We start from the raw sequence: 15,436 nt of genomic DNA, 5'->3' as shown, positions 1-15,436 counted from the left end.
ATCTCTCTCTATGGGAGTAGAAAGACTATAAGGAGCTCAGGGGTGGGAGTGCAGTACAAGGACAGTCAGTGTTGCCACAGCATACTGTTTATGTTTTATGAGTAAATCCGGGTGTCTAATGGTTTTTTTGCACCCCCCAGAGTAGGAAAACTGGGTGTAAATAATCAATCTAACCCCCAGGGGTAGAACAACTTATACTGCCTGGGTGATTGGGGAGGTATGCCCTTTTTCATGGTGTTTTGCTCTCCATAAAAATGCCCCGTGATCTAGCATGTGAATCCACGCACTTAAATCATCCTATTACTGTCATCCCAGAGCAGGGATTCACTCGGTAGAGGTACCACTCTAAAGTGAAGAGTTTGTTTTCCCAACAGTAACTCACACACTGTATTTGGTACTCAGGTAGAGAATGGGTACTAGAGCACTGCAAACTGTAGAAGAAGAAGGAGCTGTAAGTCTCCTTTTACATTCATTCTCAGCTGTGATGACATGAGTAAGCCATTCACAAGTAAATAAATTATCCCCAGGCTGCAAGGGACGCTATTCACCAGCAGCTCGAGGTGGCACCCCATAAAAGGAAGAGAGCCACAGAGGGGTTCCCAGCCCTAGTTGCTAGGATGTGATGTTCTCAAACTCGACAATCTTGAGCATGAGGTCATCTTGTCATATGAGTACTTATTTTATCGCTATCCTTCACAATAACAAAAGTCAAAGTCAAATCTCACCACATTTGATAATGAGGACTTACTTGTGTTTCAGTCCAGAGACGAAAGGTTTCAGATGGCACTCTTAGCCATGTAGCATTTGTTACTCCACAGATTTTGGCGGTACTTTCAAGGCTCTCATATTTGTACACGGCATGTGCTGCACCTTCTGTAATTGTAAGTGGTTCAATATGGTACGGCTGCCTTTGGGTTGTGAAATATCCTCTGTGAAATACAATAAGAGCTATAAATCATCACTTCCAAATGTAGGGTTTGAACGCATTCATGTATCAAAGTTGACCTACCCTTTATCATATAAGATGTGAATGGTACCATTCTATTTTTGTAGTTACAGTGAAATATTCTATAATCTGTACCTCCAAAAAGGCAATCACACTTCTGTAGACAGCCGACTTCTGAAGAGGACATGTTACTTCATGTATTCTTAGTTTTCCACCATGATAATATTCAATGACGCACATTGACAAGGGATAAATTCTCTTAGAAAAAATATTCTACTTGTTTAGCTGGAGGTAGCATTGATAGATCATAGTGTGTTTTTTCACTTAAAAGAGAACCAAAATCATTTTTCGATAATATCAATAGTGTGGAAATTACATAAATGACAACTGAATATGATAGAGCTAGCCAGGCAGCTGTTCCATGAAGGGGAAATATGCCACTTTAAAGAAGACGAAAGGCGCAGGATCCCATTGTTTTCTAAATTGCCAGTTACTTCAGTTTCTATTATTATTATTATTATTATTATTATTATTATTATTATTATTATTATTATTAATAGTAATAACGATAATAATAATACATAATAAAAAGAATGAAAATAAAACAAAGCATGACAAATCTTAAAATAATTCAGTGAAAAAACAAAGCCAGTGCTTCCAAACAAGTTGCATTACCACATTCAACCCACTATGCCTAGAATGATCTTATTTCTCACTAATCTATTCGCTCCTCACCTGTATGAAAATGCTGTTTTTGACACTGCTGCTCAGCATGAAGACTCATAGAGCAAAGCATTTTTTGGAAACGATATCGTACAACAATCTACTTCCGCTGACCCTCCGATGGAAACACATTATGGCAATAATTATCCCAATCCAAACCATCATTTATGTTAGAAAGGCACACTCAAGCACACCACGAAAGAATAGATATATTTTACAAGTTTATTTTAAAATCAAAATCCTATCCTAGTGCATAGAATACGTGTAGTAATTATTATAGACAAACAGAACAGTAATTTCAACGTTTACGAGTAATGTGAACAATACTGCAACACAATGAATGGCTGTTTATTTTGATATAACTTTAATACCACGATTGAGCTGATAATGTTGCTGGCATTCCACGTTTCCAGTCCCACAGGGACTATACCGATGTGAAGGCCCACTGATAAAAGTGACTTACAAAACCTTTTGGGCCCACACAGTTTGTTGCATGGTGAATACAGACCAAAAACCTGGGGATACTTCAGATATTGTTTGGGGAGGAGATATATATTTATTAGTCCTGAAGACGGTGGGGTATACATGTTTGGCCACCAAAACGCATTAATGGAATTAGAAAGCACGACCAACAGTACATGGATGATATTTATATGTTTCTGAACGTACCCACAGAGATCCAGTAACATAAGTAGTTGGAGTGGTTCTACAGTAAAAGACGAATTGGACCCTCCAGAACATTCTTCCTATTGTGTAGTATACGTTACGTTGGTGTATTTTTTTTTTGTTGCCAAAGCTGTATTTTATTGAGAAAAAAACACAGAGGAATCTTGCGACAATCCCGCACAACATCCCACACAGGGGGCTAACAAAATTAGGTAGGAGAACACCAAAGGTATGGGCAGACCAAACAACCGGACCCACCAGGGCTCTAGGCTAGAGAGTCACATGAAATGCAGTTCAAGCCCGGTATGCCACCGGCCAAATAGAAGCGTGGGTCCACTGCATCACAAGAAATCGTGTAAAACAACATCCGGAGGAAGCCCCCCTGGACGAACAGCTGGGTGTCTCCCGCCGCAGTTGAGTTAAGTGTGTCACAAGAAACTAAAACAAAGAACGCGGAGTGTACCCTTGACCATGATCCATCTACCCTCTCTATCGCTCCGAACCCCCAGCGGTTAAAAGCGCAATGCCGAATGGAACAGAATGGCCACCCCCCTGTGCTTAGTAGGGGCAGAGGACCTATAAATAAGCGGGTACTGCCGTGCTTAAGGCGGGTTTCGTCTTTCCGAGCCAGGTGCGTCTTCTGGAGACCCACCACATCCAAGCTATGGTCCAGAATGTATTTCCATATCTTTTGGCGTTTTTGAGGGGAGTTCAGCCCCTTCACGTTCCATGTGCCCACAGTGACCGGCATCAGAGACATGTTCTCCCACTCAGCTAGGCTTCCCACCTCCACACGCCCGACGTATACCCTTCCAGCCAGCACCCCCTGATCCAAAACACCCCCCACCCCGCAACCTTCGTCATCGGCCCCCCCACTCCCCGGGATCTCCGCCACAGTGCGCCACACCCCACCCGTCCTCAGAGCTCCAGCACCACCATAAGGCCCTGGAGTAGCAAGTCCTCCCTTCCGGAGGGCAGGCAACTCTCTCAGCACAGATTGCAAGCCCAGTACCACACATCCACTCACACACCTGCCATCACCACCCCCTCCCAACTCCCCATCCCACCCCTCCCCCCTACCCCCAACCCCAGGACCGGAGAACCTCAACAGGAGTGCCTCCCCCGCCCTAAACTGAAAAGGCCCCAAGGGGGAAAAAGGAAGGAAAAACAATAGAATACAGAGAACAACCATGAGGGCTGTCGTTGATTCCCTCAAAGAGCGGTGGTTGAGGTACCAGTCAGTGTCCCACTCGCTCTTCGGACCGGGGCTTCTTCCCCAAAAGTACATAGTTACCCACGGTACCTGAGTGGAGGGGGGGTGTCCCTCCGACGCCTATCAGCCTTCCCTCCACGATCACACAGCCCCCGAGCTGTCTTGCGACTGCGCCTCTGTCCCACTCACCATGGAGGCCACTGCACCATCCCTTTCTTGCTGGCTGGCCGTCGGGTCCGGCCTATTCTGTGCCGCGGGGCGCCCCACTCCCTGCCAGGAGGAAGAGCGCCATCGTCGCCGTGCCGGTGAGTGCCCATTCCTCGGAGAGGGGGCAGCGTCGTCCAGGCCCAGGAGATCTTTGGCAGCCTGCAGGGACCGAAGCTGGACCAGCCTGTTCTGCCACCTGTTCTGCATTTGTTGTTGCTTTGGTGGGCCTGTGGGGTTTTTCTTCCCTTCCAGAGCCCCTTCCATCGCGGGGACGCCTTCGCCCCTTACGCGATGTCCCCGTGTATTCCGCGGTGCTGAGTCACCGCTAGAGGGAGCCGTTGTGTGTCGCCTGCCTGCGCGCAGTTCTCGTCTCATTGATTGGAGCTGCGCCGGGGAGTCGACCTCGCAGGTGCCCTGCTGCCGCCTAACCCTGACACCCTTTTTGGGTTGTACTGTCCCGTACTTGAATGCCCCGGTGGGGGTCTGTATAGTGGTTGTACCCACGTTGAAGCCTGCGGGCGATTTCAGCACCTTCTTCTGCAACAGCTTCCGCTGGGGTGTTCCCCGCTCGTGCGCGCTGGGAGGCGGTGCGGCCCGGTCTCTGGAGAGAGGGTCGGCGCGCTGTAAAGGCTGGTGCTGCCTTTTACTGGTCCGGTTCCACCGGCATACAATCTTTGCCAACCTTCGGTCTGCCCACACGTGGCAGTCTGTGTACGCCATCGGAACCCTCAGTTTCACTTTCTTATCTACTGCGTAGCGCCATGGCAGAGGGGTACTACGTCGAGGAGGAGGAGTCCCACCAGTACCTCCAGGACGACGAGTTTTATGCGGCTGTGGACCAGTCGATTTACCGGTGTGTGCAGGAAATCGTTGGGCCTATGGAGGACAGACTTTCAGCCCGCATTGTCCAGGAATGTGCCAAGTTGGCACCGGCCCCGGGGGGATCCCCCGCCACCGATCCTGGCCAGCCTCCGGCGGCCAAGAAGTCTTGTGGGGACGCGGGTCCCAGTGGTTCGCAAGGTGTGGATAAGGACGCTTTTGAGCGCCTACGCGACGCTTTTCTGGCTAAAGCGTCTGGGTCGACCCCCGAGGTGTGTGTGCGGCTGGCTGTGTGTGCGTGTGCGGCTGGCTGTGTGTGTGTGTGTGCGGCTGGCTGTGTGTGTGTGTGTGTGCGGCTGGCTGTGTGTGTGTGTGTGCGGCTGGCTGTGTGTGTGTGTGTGGCTGGCTGTGTGTGTGCGCGGCTGGCTCTGTGTGTGCGTGGCTGGCTCTGTGTGTGTGTGGCTGGCTGTGTGTGTGTGTGCGGCTGGCTCTGTGTGCGGCTGGCTCTGTGTGTGTGTGTGTGTGTGCCTTTTTGTGTGTGTGTGTGTGTGGCTCTGTGTGTGTGTGGGTGCAAATGAAATAGGTCTCACATTTGCGAGAGATTAAGCTAATGGCAATGTAAATGACAATGCCATTTATTTATCTGTTTTTTTCAAAACCAACACATAAATACAAGTTTTGTCATTTACAATGCCAATAGCTCTAACTTTTCCAAAGGCGAAACCATTGCATTGTAAATGCTTGTTTAATATATGGTTTGCGTGGCCCCCCGGCCTCATCCATAATTGTGCAACTTTTATATGTTTAACTGTGCTTTTGTCTAAACGCTTGTGCCTCTGCACTCATAAAGAGTACAGAGGATTATTCTAGTAATAAATACATATATTTTTATAATATATAACTTGTGTGGTGTCCTTTCATTTGATATTACAGGATTGTGATTGGTAAAACAGCTGGCTTCACATGCCCTCTTGAGTTAAGCCTTTAATGCTGCTTAGTCCATGCTACCCTTAGGATAGCTTGTCTATAAGGTTGACTTACAACCATCACCATAAGGGATTGTTTGGACGGATACAAGGTGCCCCCAGAACTGGAGACATCATGTATCAGGCCAACTTCTCACATTGGTGCGCAGAGGTGCGGATTTGAGCTTGCTGTTGTTTTACCATTGCAATCTTTTTATGAAATTGAAAGATCACATCAAGTACCTTAGGTACATATAAACAAAGCTTACATATTTAAGTTCTGCTGAACTTAGTAGTTGTAGATCAAAGGGCTTAGCACACCCTGCCTACAACTCACTAGCAAGGTACGGTAGGAAAACACTTAGTGTAGGTAAGTGCACCACTTACACCTCACTAGCAGTCATGTCTGGCACAGGTGAAGCTTCCAGCTCTCTACCTGTGGGGGTTGAACTTACCAAGGCACCCTCCAGCTATGACAACCTCAGCCATAAGGACTTGAGTGCCTTGCACACTTCAAGGGGGCTGAAAAAGGGTCACAACCCTACCATTCCCATCCTGATAGCCATCCTGGAGAAGGATGATCTTCAGAAAGCTAAGATAGCTCCCTTTGGGTCAGGAGATGGAGTGAACCCCCCAGATACTGAGAACAGCACCCCAGAAGGTGAGGTGGACCCAGAATCAGAAGATAATGAGTCAGATCAGGATCAAGGGGATATCCAGGTACAAGTGGGGAGGCTTAGCCAAGCCAACTTGGACCTACATGGAAATGGAGAGGGCCAGCACCTCCCCAGAGTACATACCAGAATAGATCCAGGCAATAGAAGATTGAGATCTCCCTCAAGGGATTCTCACATTTCTAGTGCCTCAAGGGAATCTCAAAGGGGAATGACTTCCCCCAGAGAAAAGAGCATAGGGCCAGAATGAGGGCTGTCCAACTCCAGATAGAGAGGGAAGAGGTAGCCTTGGCCCAAGCTAAGCTTGCTTTAGCAAGGGAACAAAAATTGAGTGGATTAGATTCCACTGGTGGCAGCAACATAATTCCTAGAGAGAAAGAGAGGTCCTATGATACTAGAAACCTGACAAAGATTGTGCCCCCCTACAAGGAAGGGGATGACATCCACAAATGGATGACTGCTCTGGAGAGAGCCTGCATGGTACAGCAGGTTCCTGAAGAACAGTGGGCAGCAATCTATGGTACTCCTTTTCTGAGAAAGGGAGAGATAAGCTCCTCACGGTTAGACCTGAGGATGCTAAAAATGACACTGTCCTGAAGAGTGCTCTGATAGATGGGTTTGGCTTAACCACTGAACAGTACAGGTTAATGTTCAGAGACACCCAGAAGACACTAGACACAGGACTGGACTGATTTTGTAGATTGTGCTACAAAGGCTCTGGAAGGTTGGCTACATGGCAGCAAAGTACATGACTATACAGGATTGTATAATTTGATTTGGAGGGAGCGGATCCTAAGTAATTGTCAGAACCAGCTTTTACACCAGCACCTGGTGGACGTAGATTTGACCTCTCCCCAAGAATTGGGAAAGAGGGCAGATAAATGGGTCAGAACCAGGATTAGGCCTAGAAATCAGGGTAATGACCAGAAGAAGGAGTCTACCAAACCTCAAGAAAAGGGTGGGGATAAATCTAAAGTGAAGACTTCCCCAGGGCCTCAAAACTCCAAGGATGGGGGTGGGTCCCAAGACACTTCCTCTACACAGAAAAAGCCTTACTGCCATGCCTGTAAACAGGTAGGCCATTGGAAAACAGACAGCTGTTGTCCAAAGAATAGTAAGAAGGAAAATATACCTCCAGGTAAAGCTCCAACACCTCATGTCACTGTTAGCAGTGGTCCCCCAGGTGGTGGGAGCACCCCCAAGAATTTGGCTGGGTTTACTTTTGGAACACAGGTGGACTCTGGCCTAACCAGGTCCCCTAACTTAGCTCCTCTTGTCTGCAATAATGGCATGGGCTTTGCCAATTTCACTGCTTGCCCAAACACTTTGAGCAAGTACAGACAGGAGCCCCTCATCAATGGTCTAAAAGTTGAGGCCTTTAGAGACACAGGGGCTAGCATCACCATGGTGGCTGAATGTCTAGTCCCCTCAAGGCAACTTATACCTGGTGCCACATACCAGGTGACCAAAATTGATGGAATAGAAACCAATCATCCCATGGCAGTACTAAATCTAAGCTGGGGAGGTGTCACTGACCCAAAGAGAGTGGCAGTGTCAGCAAACTTGCCTGTAGATTATCTACTTGGAAATGATTTGGAAATCTCAGCCTGTGCTGAGGTTGAACAGGAAATCCATTCTAGAATGGTAAATGCCCATGGAAAGGTTAGTGGGGCTGTGTTGTCCACAGCCCCAATCCACGATGTCCTTCCTGAAAAGGTTGGTAGGGCTGTACAAAGCTCAGCCCCATCTTTACCAGAAGTACTTCCTGAACAAGTTAGCAGAGCTGTTATGGTAACAGCCCATACCCAAACTGAGTCTGCTCCTGAAAGGGTTGGTGGGGCTGTGATGGCCAGAGCCCAAACTCAAACTGATTCATGTGTTGTGAGCCTGAAACGATGGATCACTCCACACAAACAGAGAGCATTGAGGAGGAAGAGAAATCTCCCTCCCAACAGACATTAGGACAGGATCAGCCTCCTCAGGGAACTGATCTTACCCCTGATGAAGGAACTGTCCCAGAGGTTGTTAGGACTAGCCTGATAGAGCCCCTGATGGCAGTGGACCCTTCTCAGGTGGGACCCAGTCTGGAGCAGGTAACCTGCCCCTCTCTGCCTTGCCTTAGTCAGCTCAGGGCTGCAGAGGACAAGAAGTACAGTGAGCCCCAAAGGGCCCCCTGTCAAATAAAGCACCCCCATCAGCAGATTAGGGGCACCAACGCTAGCAGCCCTAGCCAGGTGAAAACTTTAAAAACTCCTGAGGGATCCCCCTTAAAATTAGTTAGGGACCTCCCACAGATGGATTCTGTTGGGCACAGCCAAACCTGGGACCCAAAGGGCCCAAACCTGAAATGTCCCTCCAGTAAGCCAACCAAAGGGACTCAGCCTCCAGCTTTAGGTAGCCAGAGGTTGACCCTGAGAGCACAGTGCAACTCAGTCAAGGAAAGAAAGGCACGCATTGTGGAAGAAGATTGGAGGAAGCTGAGCCCTACATTAGTGGAGCCTCACTTCAGTACTCCATCTCAACACCAGCCTTTTACTTTGCAAAAACACGCCCAAGGTAGTGATTCCCTATGGTGGAGACCCTCTAATACCCCAGGGGTGAGGGATTGCTTAGTGGACCATGAGACGGGGGGTAACCATGCTAGTGAGGGTACTTCCATATATGGCCACTCAGGCAATATAGGCTTACCTGGTCAAGGATAGCCTTATCTCCTTTCGTTTGGTGGGGGGTTGTGTAGGAAGGTGGATACATGACTATGGTTCCCCCAGATTTTTTGCCTAGTGTTTAGCTGGTTTTCGACTTAGTTGGCCAGGGACCCTGCTAATCAGGGCCCCAGGCTATCTGCTCTCTCTGTAAAATGGACTCCATGCACCCTAGGTGCATAACCAATCTGGTACTGGACACTTTATCAGCCCCTGTACAGTGCACTATACGTGCCCAAGGCATAGGTGCATCCAAGGCCTACCAGGGGCTGCAGCATATCTTTTGCCACCCCTGGCTGGACCTTAAATTGACACAACTGGCTGATTACTCAGCTGGGGCAAGGTGGTGTAATCACCCCTTGCTTAGATATAGTATACCTATATCTAAACCTATATCTGGACACATATATACATATAAGTCACTCCTATGGCAGGCCTTATCAATCCTGGAGGCAGAGTGCTTGGTTTTATGTGAGATGGTGCTCTAGCATGAGCTGAGCCTGTCTGCAGCTGTCGGTACCAACTCCCTTAGCTGTTCCGGGATATTGCCATACCATATACTCTTAAGTGCATTATAATCCATCGCGGTTATGTGCTAACTTTGGTTTGGCTTTATCAAAACATGTCGTGTAAGGTGTCATACGATTTGGAATACGACCCCCTCGCCAGTCGAGGCGACGGGGGTAGCATTCCGCCCTTCTAGAGAGAGAAGACATGTTACTTTACAGAAACACGGTTAATCCTAACCAGAGCCTCAGCATCACAAAATGGATGCTGCTGTCACCGACACAAGTCTGACCTCCTGCTGCTGACCGAAACCTGGCAGAGGAGGTCTGGACAAAGGGTTTCCGGTCGCAGGGAGGCGCTACACCTCCCCAGACAGGAGATAGTGGATTGGGGCAGGGAGAGCTGACAGAAACTAGACACTGCCTGGGGAGCACAAGGCTTCCCCTTGCATAATCCAGTCAAACCGGTTCTGGGACTCACCAGCCACAGTCCCAGCGCGACCGTGGACAAAGGGAAAGGGGTGTAACCACCCTTTCCTGGGTCCCACTCATAGGAGGGACCTAGCAGGTAATCCAACCCACAGATTTGGTATAAGAGTGGGAGTAGTGCCAGCGCACATCAGATTATCCTGACTGAAACTTATGAAACAAAACTCTGGACCCTTCGACATCCTACTCGACGTAGAAGACTGAAGAATCTCCCTTGTGGTCAAGGAGTGACCACCCTGTGCAAACAGGCACCATCCAGCTCCTCACTGTTTGCTTTGTTGCAGTTCCCGCCGGAACTCGAGCGACAGAGATCGACAAGACCCAGCGTTCCTGCCTTCCAACAGCCCGATCCACAGTCCCAGCGAATCTGAGACCCGTAGAGGCGACCCGAAGCGCGGGGCCGGCCGTCTTGGAAAAACCACAAAGTGCTGACCCTGCAGCTCCTGAGGCTCCCTCGACACTGTGCATTGGGGTTTGAGAAGCCCCAGCCCTGAGCAGCTTTTGCACCAAAGCTACCCCCTCCACACTCTCCAAGTGCTACGTGGGGCCCTTCTGCATTTTGCTGCTCAACGCGTTGGTCCGGTCGCTTGCCCGTTGGCTAGCGGCCCCAGTACCGACGAACCTTTGAATTTGCTCTGCCAGTCCAGTTGCTCTGGACTGGCCCTCGCTTCCCTGAAAAGGAGCACCAGCTCTGACCTTGCTGGTCCGAGTAAGAAGCGATCTTCGAATGCTGCGTGGGTTGCGGTTGCCAAGGTTTGTTTGCTCCAATCCGGAAGCCAACACCGCCGACAGCGAGAGCCTTCGTTGGACAGCTCGTGGTCCACTCCTGGACATCCTCGGTGCTCCAGAGTCCATGTGGCAGCGGAGACAAGCTTCTAGACAACCACCTGATTGCGCCCGACATTGCCTGGTTCCTTCCTGGTTCCACCTTGGTCACTGCTGAGTGACCCAGACTCTGTCCCCTCTGCTTTCAGGTACCCTTCAGCTTCGATCCACCCTTGGATCGCACCGGACACTTCTCTTCTGGCCGCCTGCAGCATCATCATCTACAGGCTCCATAGATCTACACGGCGAAAGCTGACACGACTTTGCACCTGTGCACCCGCTTCCTGTGGGTGAGGTAACTCTTGAACGCCGGTGCTCCTGTATTGGTATACACCTCTAGTGTCAAAGTCTAACGTTTTGTCCTTCTAGGTCAGTCGAAAGACTCTTAAAACTGTAACTCAATAACTTTTACACACCATTGACTTTGCATTGGTGCATGTGTGTGCTTTCAGCGCTGCACCCGAGTCCCGCGGGCTTTTCCCGACTTCAGCATTGCTAGTCCCGTTTGGTCCCAGTAATTCCCCAGGCCCTAGGCCTGACCACTGTTCGATTAGTGATACTTATACCACTTTTTTAATATATGGTTTGCATGGCCCCCCGGCCTCATCCATAATTGTGCAACTTTTATATGTTTAACTGTGCTTTTGTTTAAACGCTTGTGCCTCTGCACTCATAAAGAGTACAGAGGATTATTCTAGTAATAAATACATATATTTTTATAATATAAAACTTGTGTGGTGTCCTTTCATTTGATATTACAGGATTGTGATTGGTAAAACAGCTGGCTTCACATGCCCTCTTGAGTTAAGCCTTTAAGGCTGCTTAGTCCATGCTACCCTTAGGATAGCTTGTCTATAAGTTTGACTTACAACCATCACCATAAGGGATTGTTTGGACTGATACAAGGTGCCCCCAGAACTGGAGACCTCATATATCAGGCCAACGTCTCGCAGTTTGGAAGCCCAGTTTGACAGATTTAATCTCTTCTTCATTGATAATGGTCCAGTTCATTTCTATACCAACCACTGTGTAGATAGTGCATTACTATAGGTCCTGACGAATGGCCAAGTGATTATTTACACAATAGGCGAGTAACATGTTAACCACAACTACGCAAACCTAGACACCCCTGATCATTATATTTGGTGGTGACTTCCCTGATGTTTATGGTTGAGACAAGTGCGCTCGCAGATTAAACTCATTTTAAAGCACCATCTCGCCTCATTTTATTTTCCCACCCATCTTCACACATCTAGACCACCAGGCCCCTCAACCCCACTTCACCCATACGACTTGGGAAAAAGAACTCAGACAAAGTGCTCCTCATAGGGTGCCCATCAGGTATTGCAGCGCCAGCCTGACGAGGAGCAAGCCCCATGATGAAGCATGACACACAATCGGGTGTGTCAGGGCCCCACTTCCCATATAGGGAGACACCCACGCTCTACTTCAGAATAGGGGTGTTGACCAACCCAGCCTCCGACTTGTCATTTCCCTTCCTCACCATAGGAACTGCATACTCCCTTGTTGCTACGTTGTATTATTTGGGGCCTGTATGCTGGACCTATATGCGCCTCTTTTCCTATATTTGTAGAACTACTTCTTCATAGTGGACCTGGATATGTTTCAACCAATTACAGCCCAAGTTCAGCTGAACCCAATCTTGTACTGGCTTCGGCTATGGGCGTCCCCCAAGCTGTATCGCTAAAGAACTGGCCTGAAAGAAATCCTTGGCTTACCGAAGAGTATTGCTGTATTGCTTTGGTTGAAGCATGTAAAAGGGTCCTTCAATGCATCGGGATTGCCGGATCTCTGGCAACACTCGGAGACTATTACCTATTTCTCCGCTTTGGTCGAAATTTCTCCTGTCCACATGCCGTGGCAGAGTGGCTGAGTTCCTCTTAAACAACAAATACGAAACCAAAGTTGGAAAAAGTTCTTGATGAGATTGACTCTCAGTTTACTAGGTCATTGTACGTAAGATTTAGGCTGGGTACATTACCGCTAGCGTTATTTCGAGTAAATGGAGGTGTCATTGAGAGGGCAGAGCACTCTGCCCAGCTTGTGGGGAAGTCGATGAAATAGACGACCATTTTCCTTTTTCCCTGCATGGCTTCAACCCAGATTTCCTCAATGGATACATTTTCCCCTGCAACAACATTGTAATTTCCAGATTTTTTTTTTCAAAAAGACTCCTAACTTTAAGGAGAGCCTATCAAAAAACGTTTACGCATCGAAGGTGCGGAAAAAAGGGAACTGACAACAGGATGCTGATGAGGGCTTCTTATGGCTCCAAGGACAACACTCTGAGCTGTGTGTGGACGTCGACATCCTCGTCGACGTGGGAGAGCGTTAAGAAAAGTTTCTGTGGAAAGCTGGCACATTGGGATATTTAAAATGTGAGGAATCTGAAGGTAGATGTATCCATCAGAAATGTTTTTTCCCTTTTTATTGATTTTTACATCGTATGCCAACACATCACACAGCCATAAACGTTAAGAATAGTATTTTTACATTTTCCAGGAAACGTGCATATATTCATACTTACACAGCCCTCAATCAATTATATAGTCCTTTTATATTTTTCAGTGTTGTCTTCATTTTTCAGCCATATTATCATAAATTAGAGCTTCATATTCATTACTTTCTTCCATTCAAAGCATTCCATCATGTTCCTGTTTTCATTCTTTACACTCATATTCTTTAAACATTTGGCCGGGCAATCCCAACGGGAAACATCCAATACCACACAGCTTTCATTTATCACGTATGACTTTACCACTCATTTCCTTTACTTCTTCAACAAAGACTAGCGCATTTTGGCTTCACGCCTTTATCAATGCCATAGCGCCATTTTTAGGTTGGTTGTAGCTGGTATATGTAGTGCAAGTACCTCCCATCTTTTCTATGGGCTGTAGTTGGTGCCCTTCTTAAATGTCCGCTTTTATTTGGTGGCTATGCTAAATTTGGTCCGCCTTTTGGCGTTTTAGACACTCCCATGCGATTGCCCCTGTTACATGTAGTATTAGGGTTTTTAAATGTATGTTTGCTCCCATGGACTCTTTTTATATTCCTTTTCCTCTGCTTGTGTTTTAGCACGGCAACCGTTTCACGGACGCAACATCATATTTAGACATCTTTTGTTGCATTTATATTATGCTGGCTTTATCTTTCCCTTCCCTTGCTGCCTTTTTTTGTTTTTGTTATTTCTCCCCTGCCTCCTCAGGTATACAACCCCCTACACTTCTGTTAGGGTTCAGGCTGTAGGCAGTGCAGTCAAGACACCTGAAGGTCAGCGCCTTACTGCCAGGGCACAAGTCCTAAATGAAGAAGTGGGTGGACGCTCTCATACAGGAAGTGACATCACGACCGGAAGTGGCGTCACGAAAGGCAGCAACCTAGAAGTGGGGGGACGCTCACAGACCAGAAGTGACGTCACGACCGGAAGTGACGTCACGAAAGGCAAAAACCTGTTGAAATACGGCGTCCATCCATTGGTTGCAACGGCGAACCTGGTAGGTGAAGGGGCGTGGTGACCGGCGTGGTGTCCTGTGGCAGTCCGAGAACCTTCCGATTTCAGCCATCCACCCGCGCGCACCTATTTTGTAAGGGTGGACGCGGTTTTCATTGTAAATAGTGGACGGCTTTGTGATTGAGCAGGGTGGACGGCGTCCACCCTGGAAAACCCTCGAAAATAAGTGGGGGTATGCCGTCCACCCGCGTGGTACCCCGACTCGTGCCCTGCTTACTGCATGAGCAGTGAAGTCATTAGTTTACTGATGTGTAGTTTGGTGACGGTCCCTAACTCACTTAAAAGACCGTCTCCCCCCTGTAAGCCGATGCTTGGCTTACTGTTCCTGACCGTGACCACGCCCCCTCCTTGTTCCTGTTTCCCGTGGTAGTGTTTCCTGTTTGTTGCCTTCGTCTCCTACGTGAGATACGAACCTCAAGCGGTGTTGAAGTTTTCCTTTGAGTCCTACTGTTTGTCCGTGGTCTCCTGGTGCTAACGTGAGTGTTGCTGCTCGGCTCCCGACCCCCTCTGGAGATTTCCAGCGCGCCACTCTTTTCCATTCCCCCACCTGCTTATCAGTGTGGGCGATGCTGCCCAGCTCCATAAACCCTTCAGAGTCGGCCAGCGCGCCACGCCGCTTCTTTCCTTCCCCCAGCTTGTCGGCGTAGGCAACGCTGCTCCGCTCCTTTCCTCACTGGAGCCGGCCGCCTCGCCATATCCTTTTGTCTCTCTCTCTCTTACCGCGTGTGTGTCGCAGCTGCGCTCCCTACCTCATCAGAAGCCACCCTGCACACCACGCCATTTTTTTTATTTTCTTGCTTTTGTCGGAATTCGTGCAAGCAGCTGCTCCGCTCCATTCCTCATCGGTGCCGGTCAGTGCGACACGCCGCATTTGAAATCCATACCGGTCTGGTATGTAAACGCGGCTGCTCCGCTCCATTTTCCCCGAGGGAGCCAGTCAGAGCGCCACCTTTTCCTTGTGTTTAAGGAATATTGCTTCACTTACCTGATATTCTGTGGAGCCAGTTTGTCTGTCTGAAATTCCTCCCACTATCTTTAGGGTTCCTTATTTTAACAAGAGTATTACAAGGATGTTGTGAGAGAGGATTCATTAAAACATAGTTCGAATCAATTATAGTCCCTATCTTCAAAAAAGGAGACCGAAATGACCCGGCCCGCTAACGTCCGAT

At 48.4% G+C, this 15,436-nt stretch overlaps 1 protein-coding gene across 1 annotated transcript in view; it reads right to left on the bottom strand.

The window, feature by feature from the left end:
• LOC147683096 (zinc metalloproteinase-disintegrin-like cobrin) overlaps positions 1-15,436 on the bottom strand; it is a 2,407,169-nt gene that overhangs the window by 1,763,904 nt on the left and 627,829 nt on the right. Inside the window, exon 6 of the mRNA XM_086942497.1 lies at positions 749-929. Within this exon, the coding sequence (XP_086798623.1) occupies positions 749-929 (181 nt within the window). The remainder of the gene's footprint in view (positions 1-748; positions 930-15,436) is intronic.

This window comes from Lissotriton vulgaris, chromosome 11 (assembly GCF_964263255.1).
Source record: "Lissotriton vulgaris chromosome 11, aLisVul1.2, whole genome shotgun sequence".
Lineage (NCBI taxonomy): Eukaryota > Metazoa > Chordata > Amphibia > Caudata > Salamandridae > Lissotriton > Lissotriton vulgaris.
Note: the sequence above shows the minus strand (reverse complement) of the source record. Positions and strands in the feature narration are given on the sequence as shown.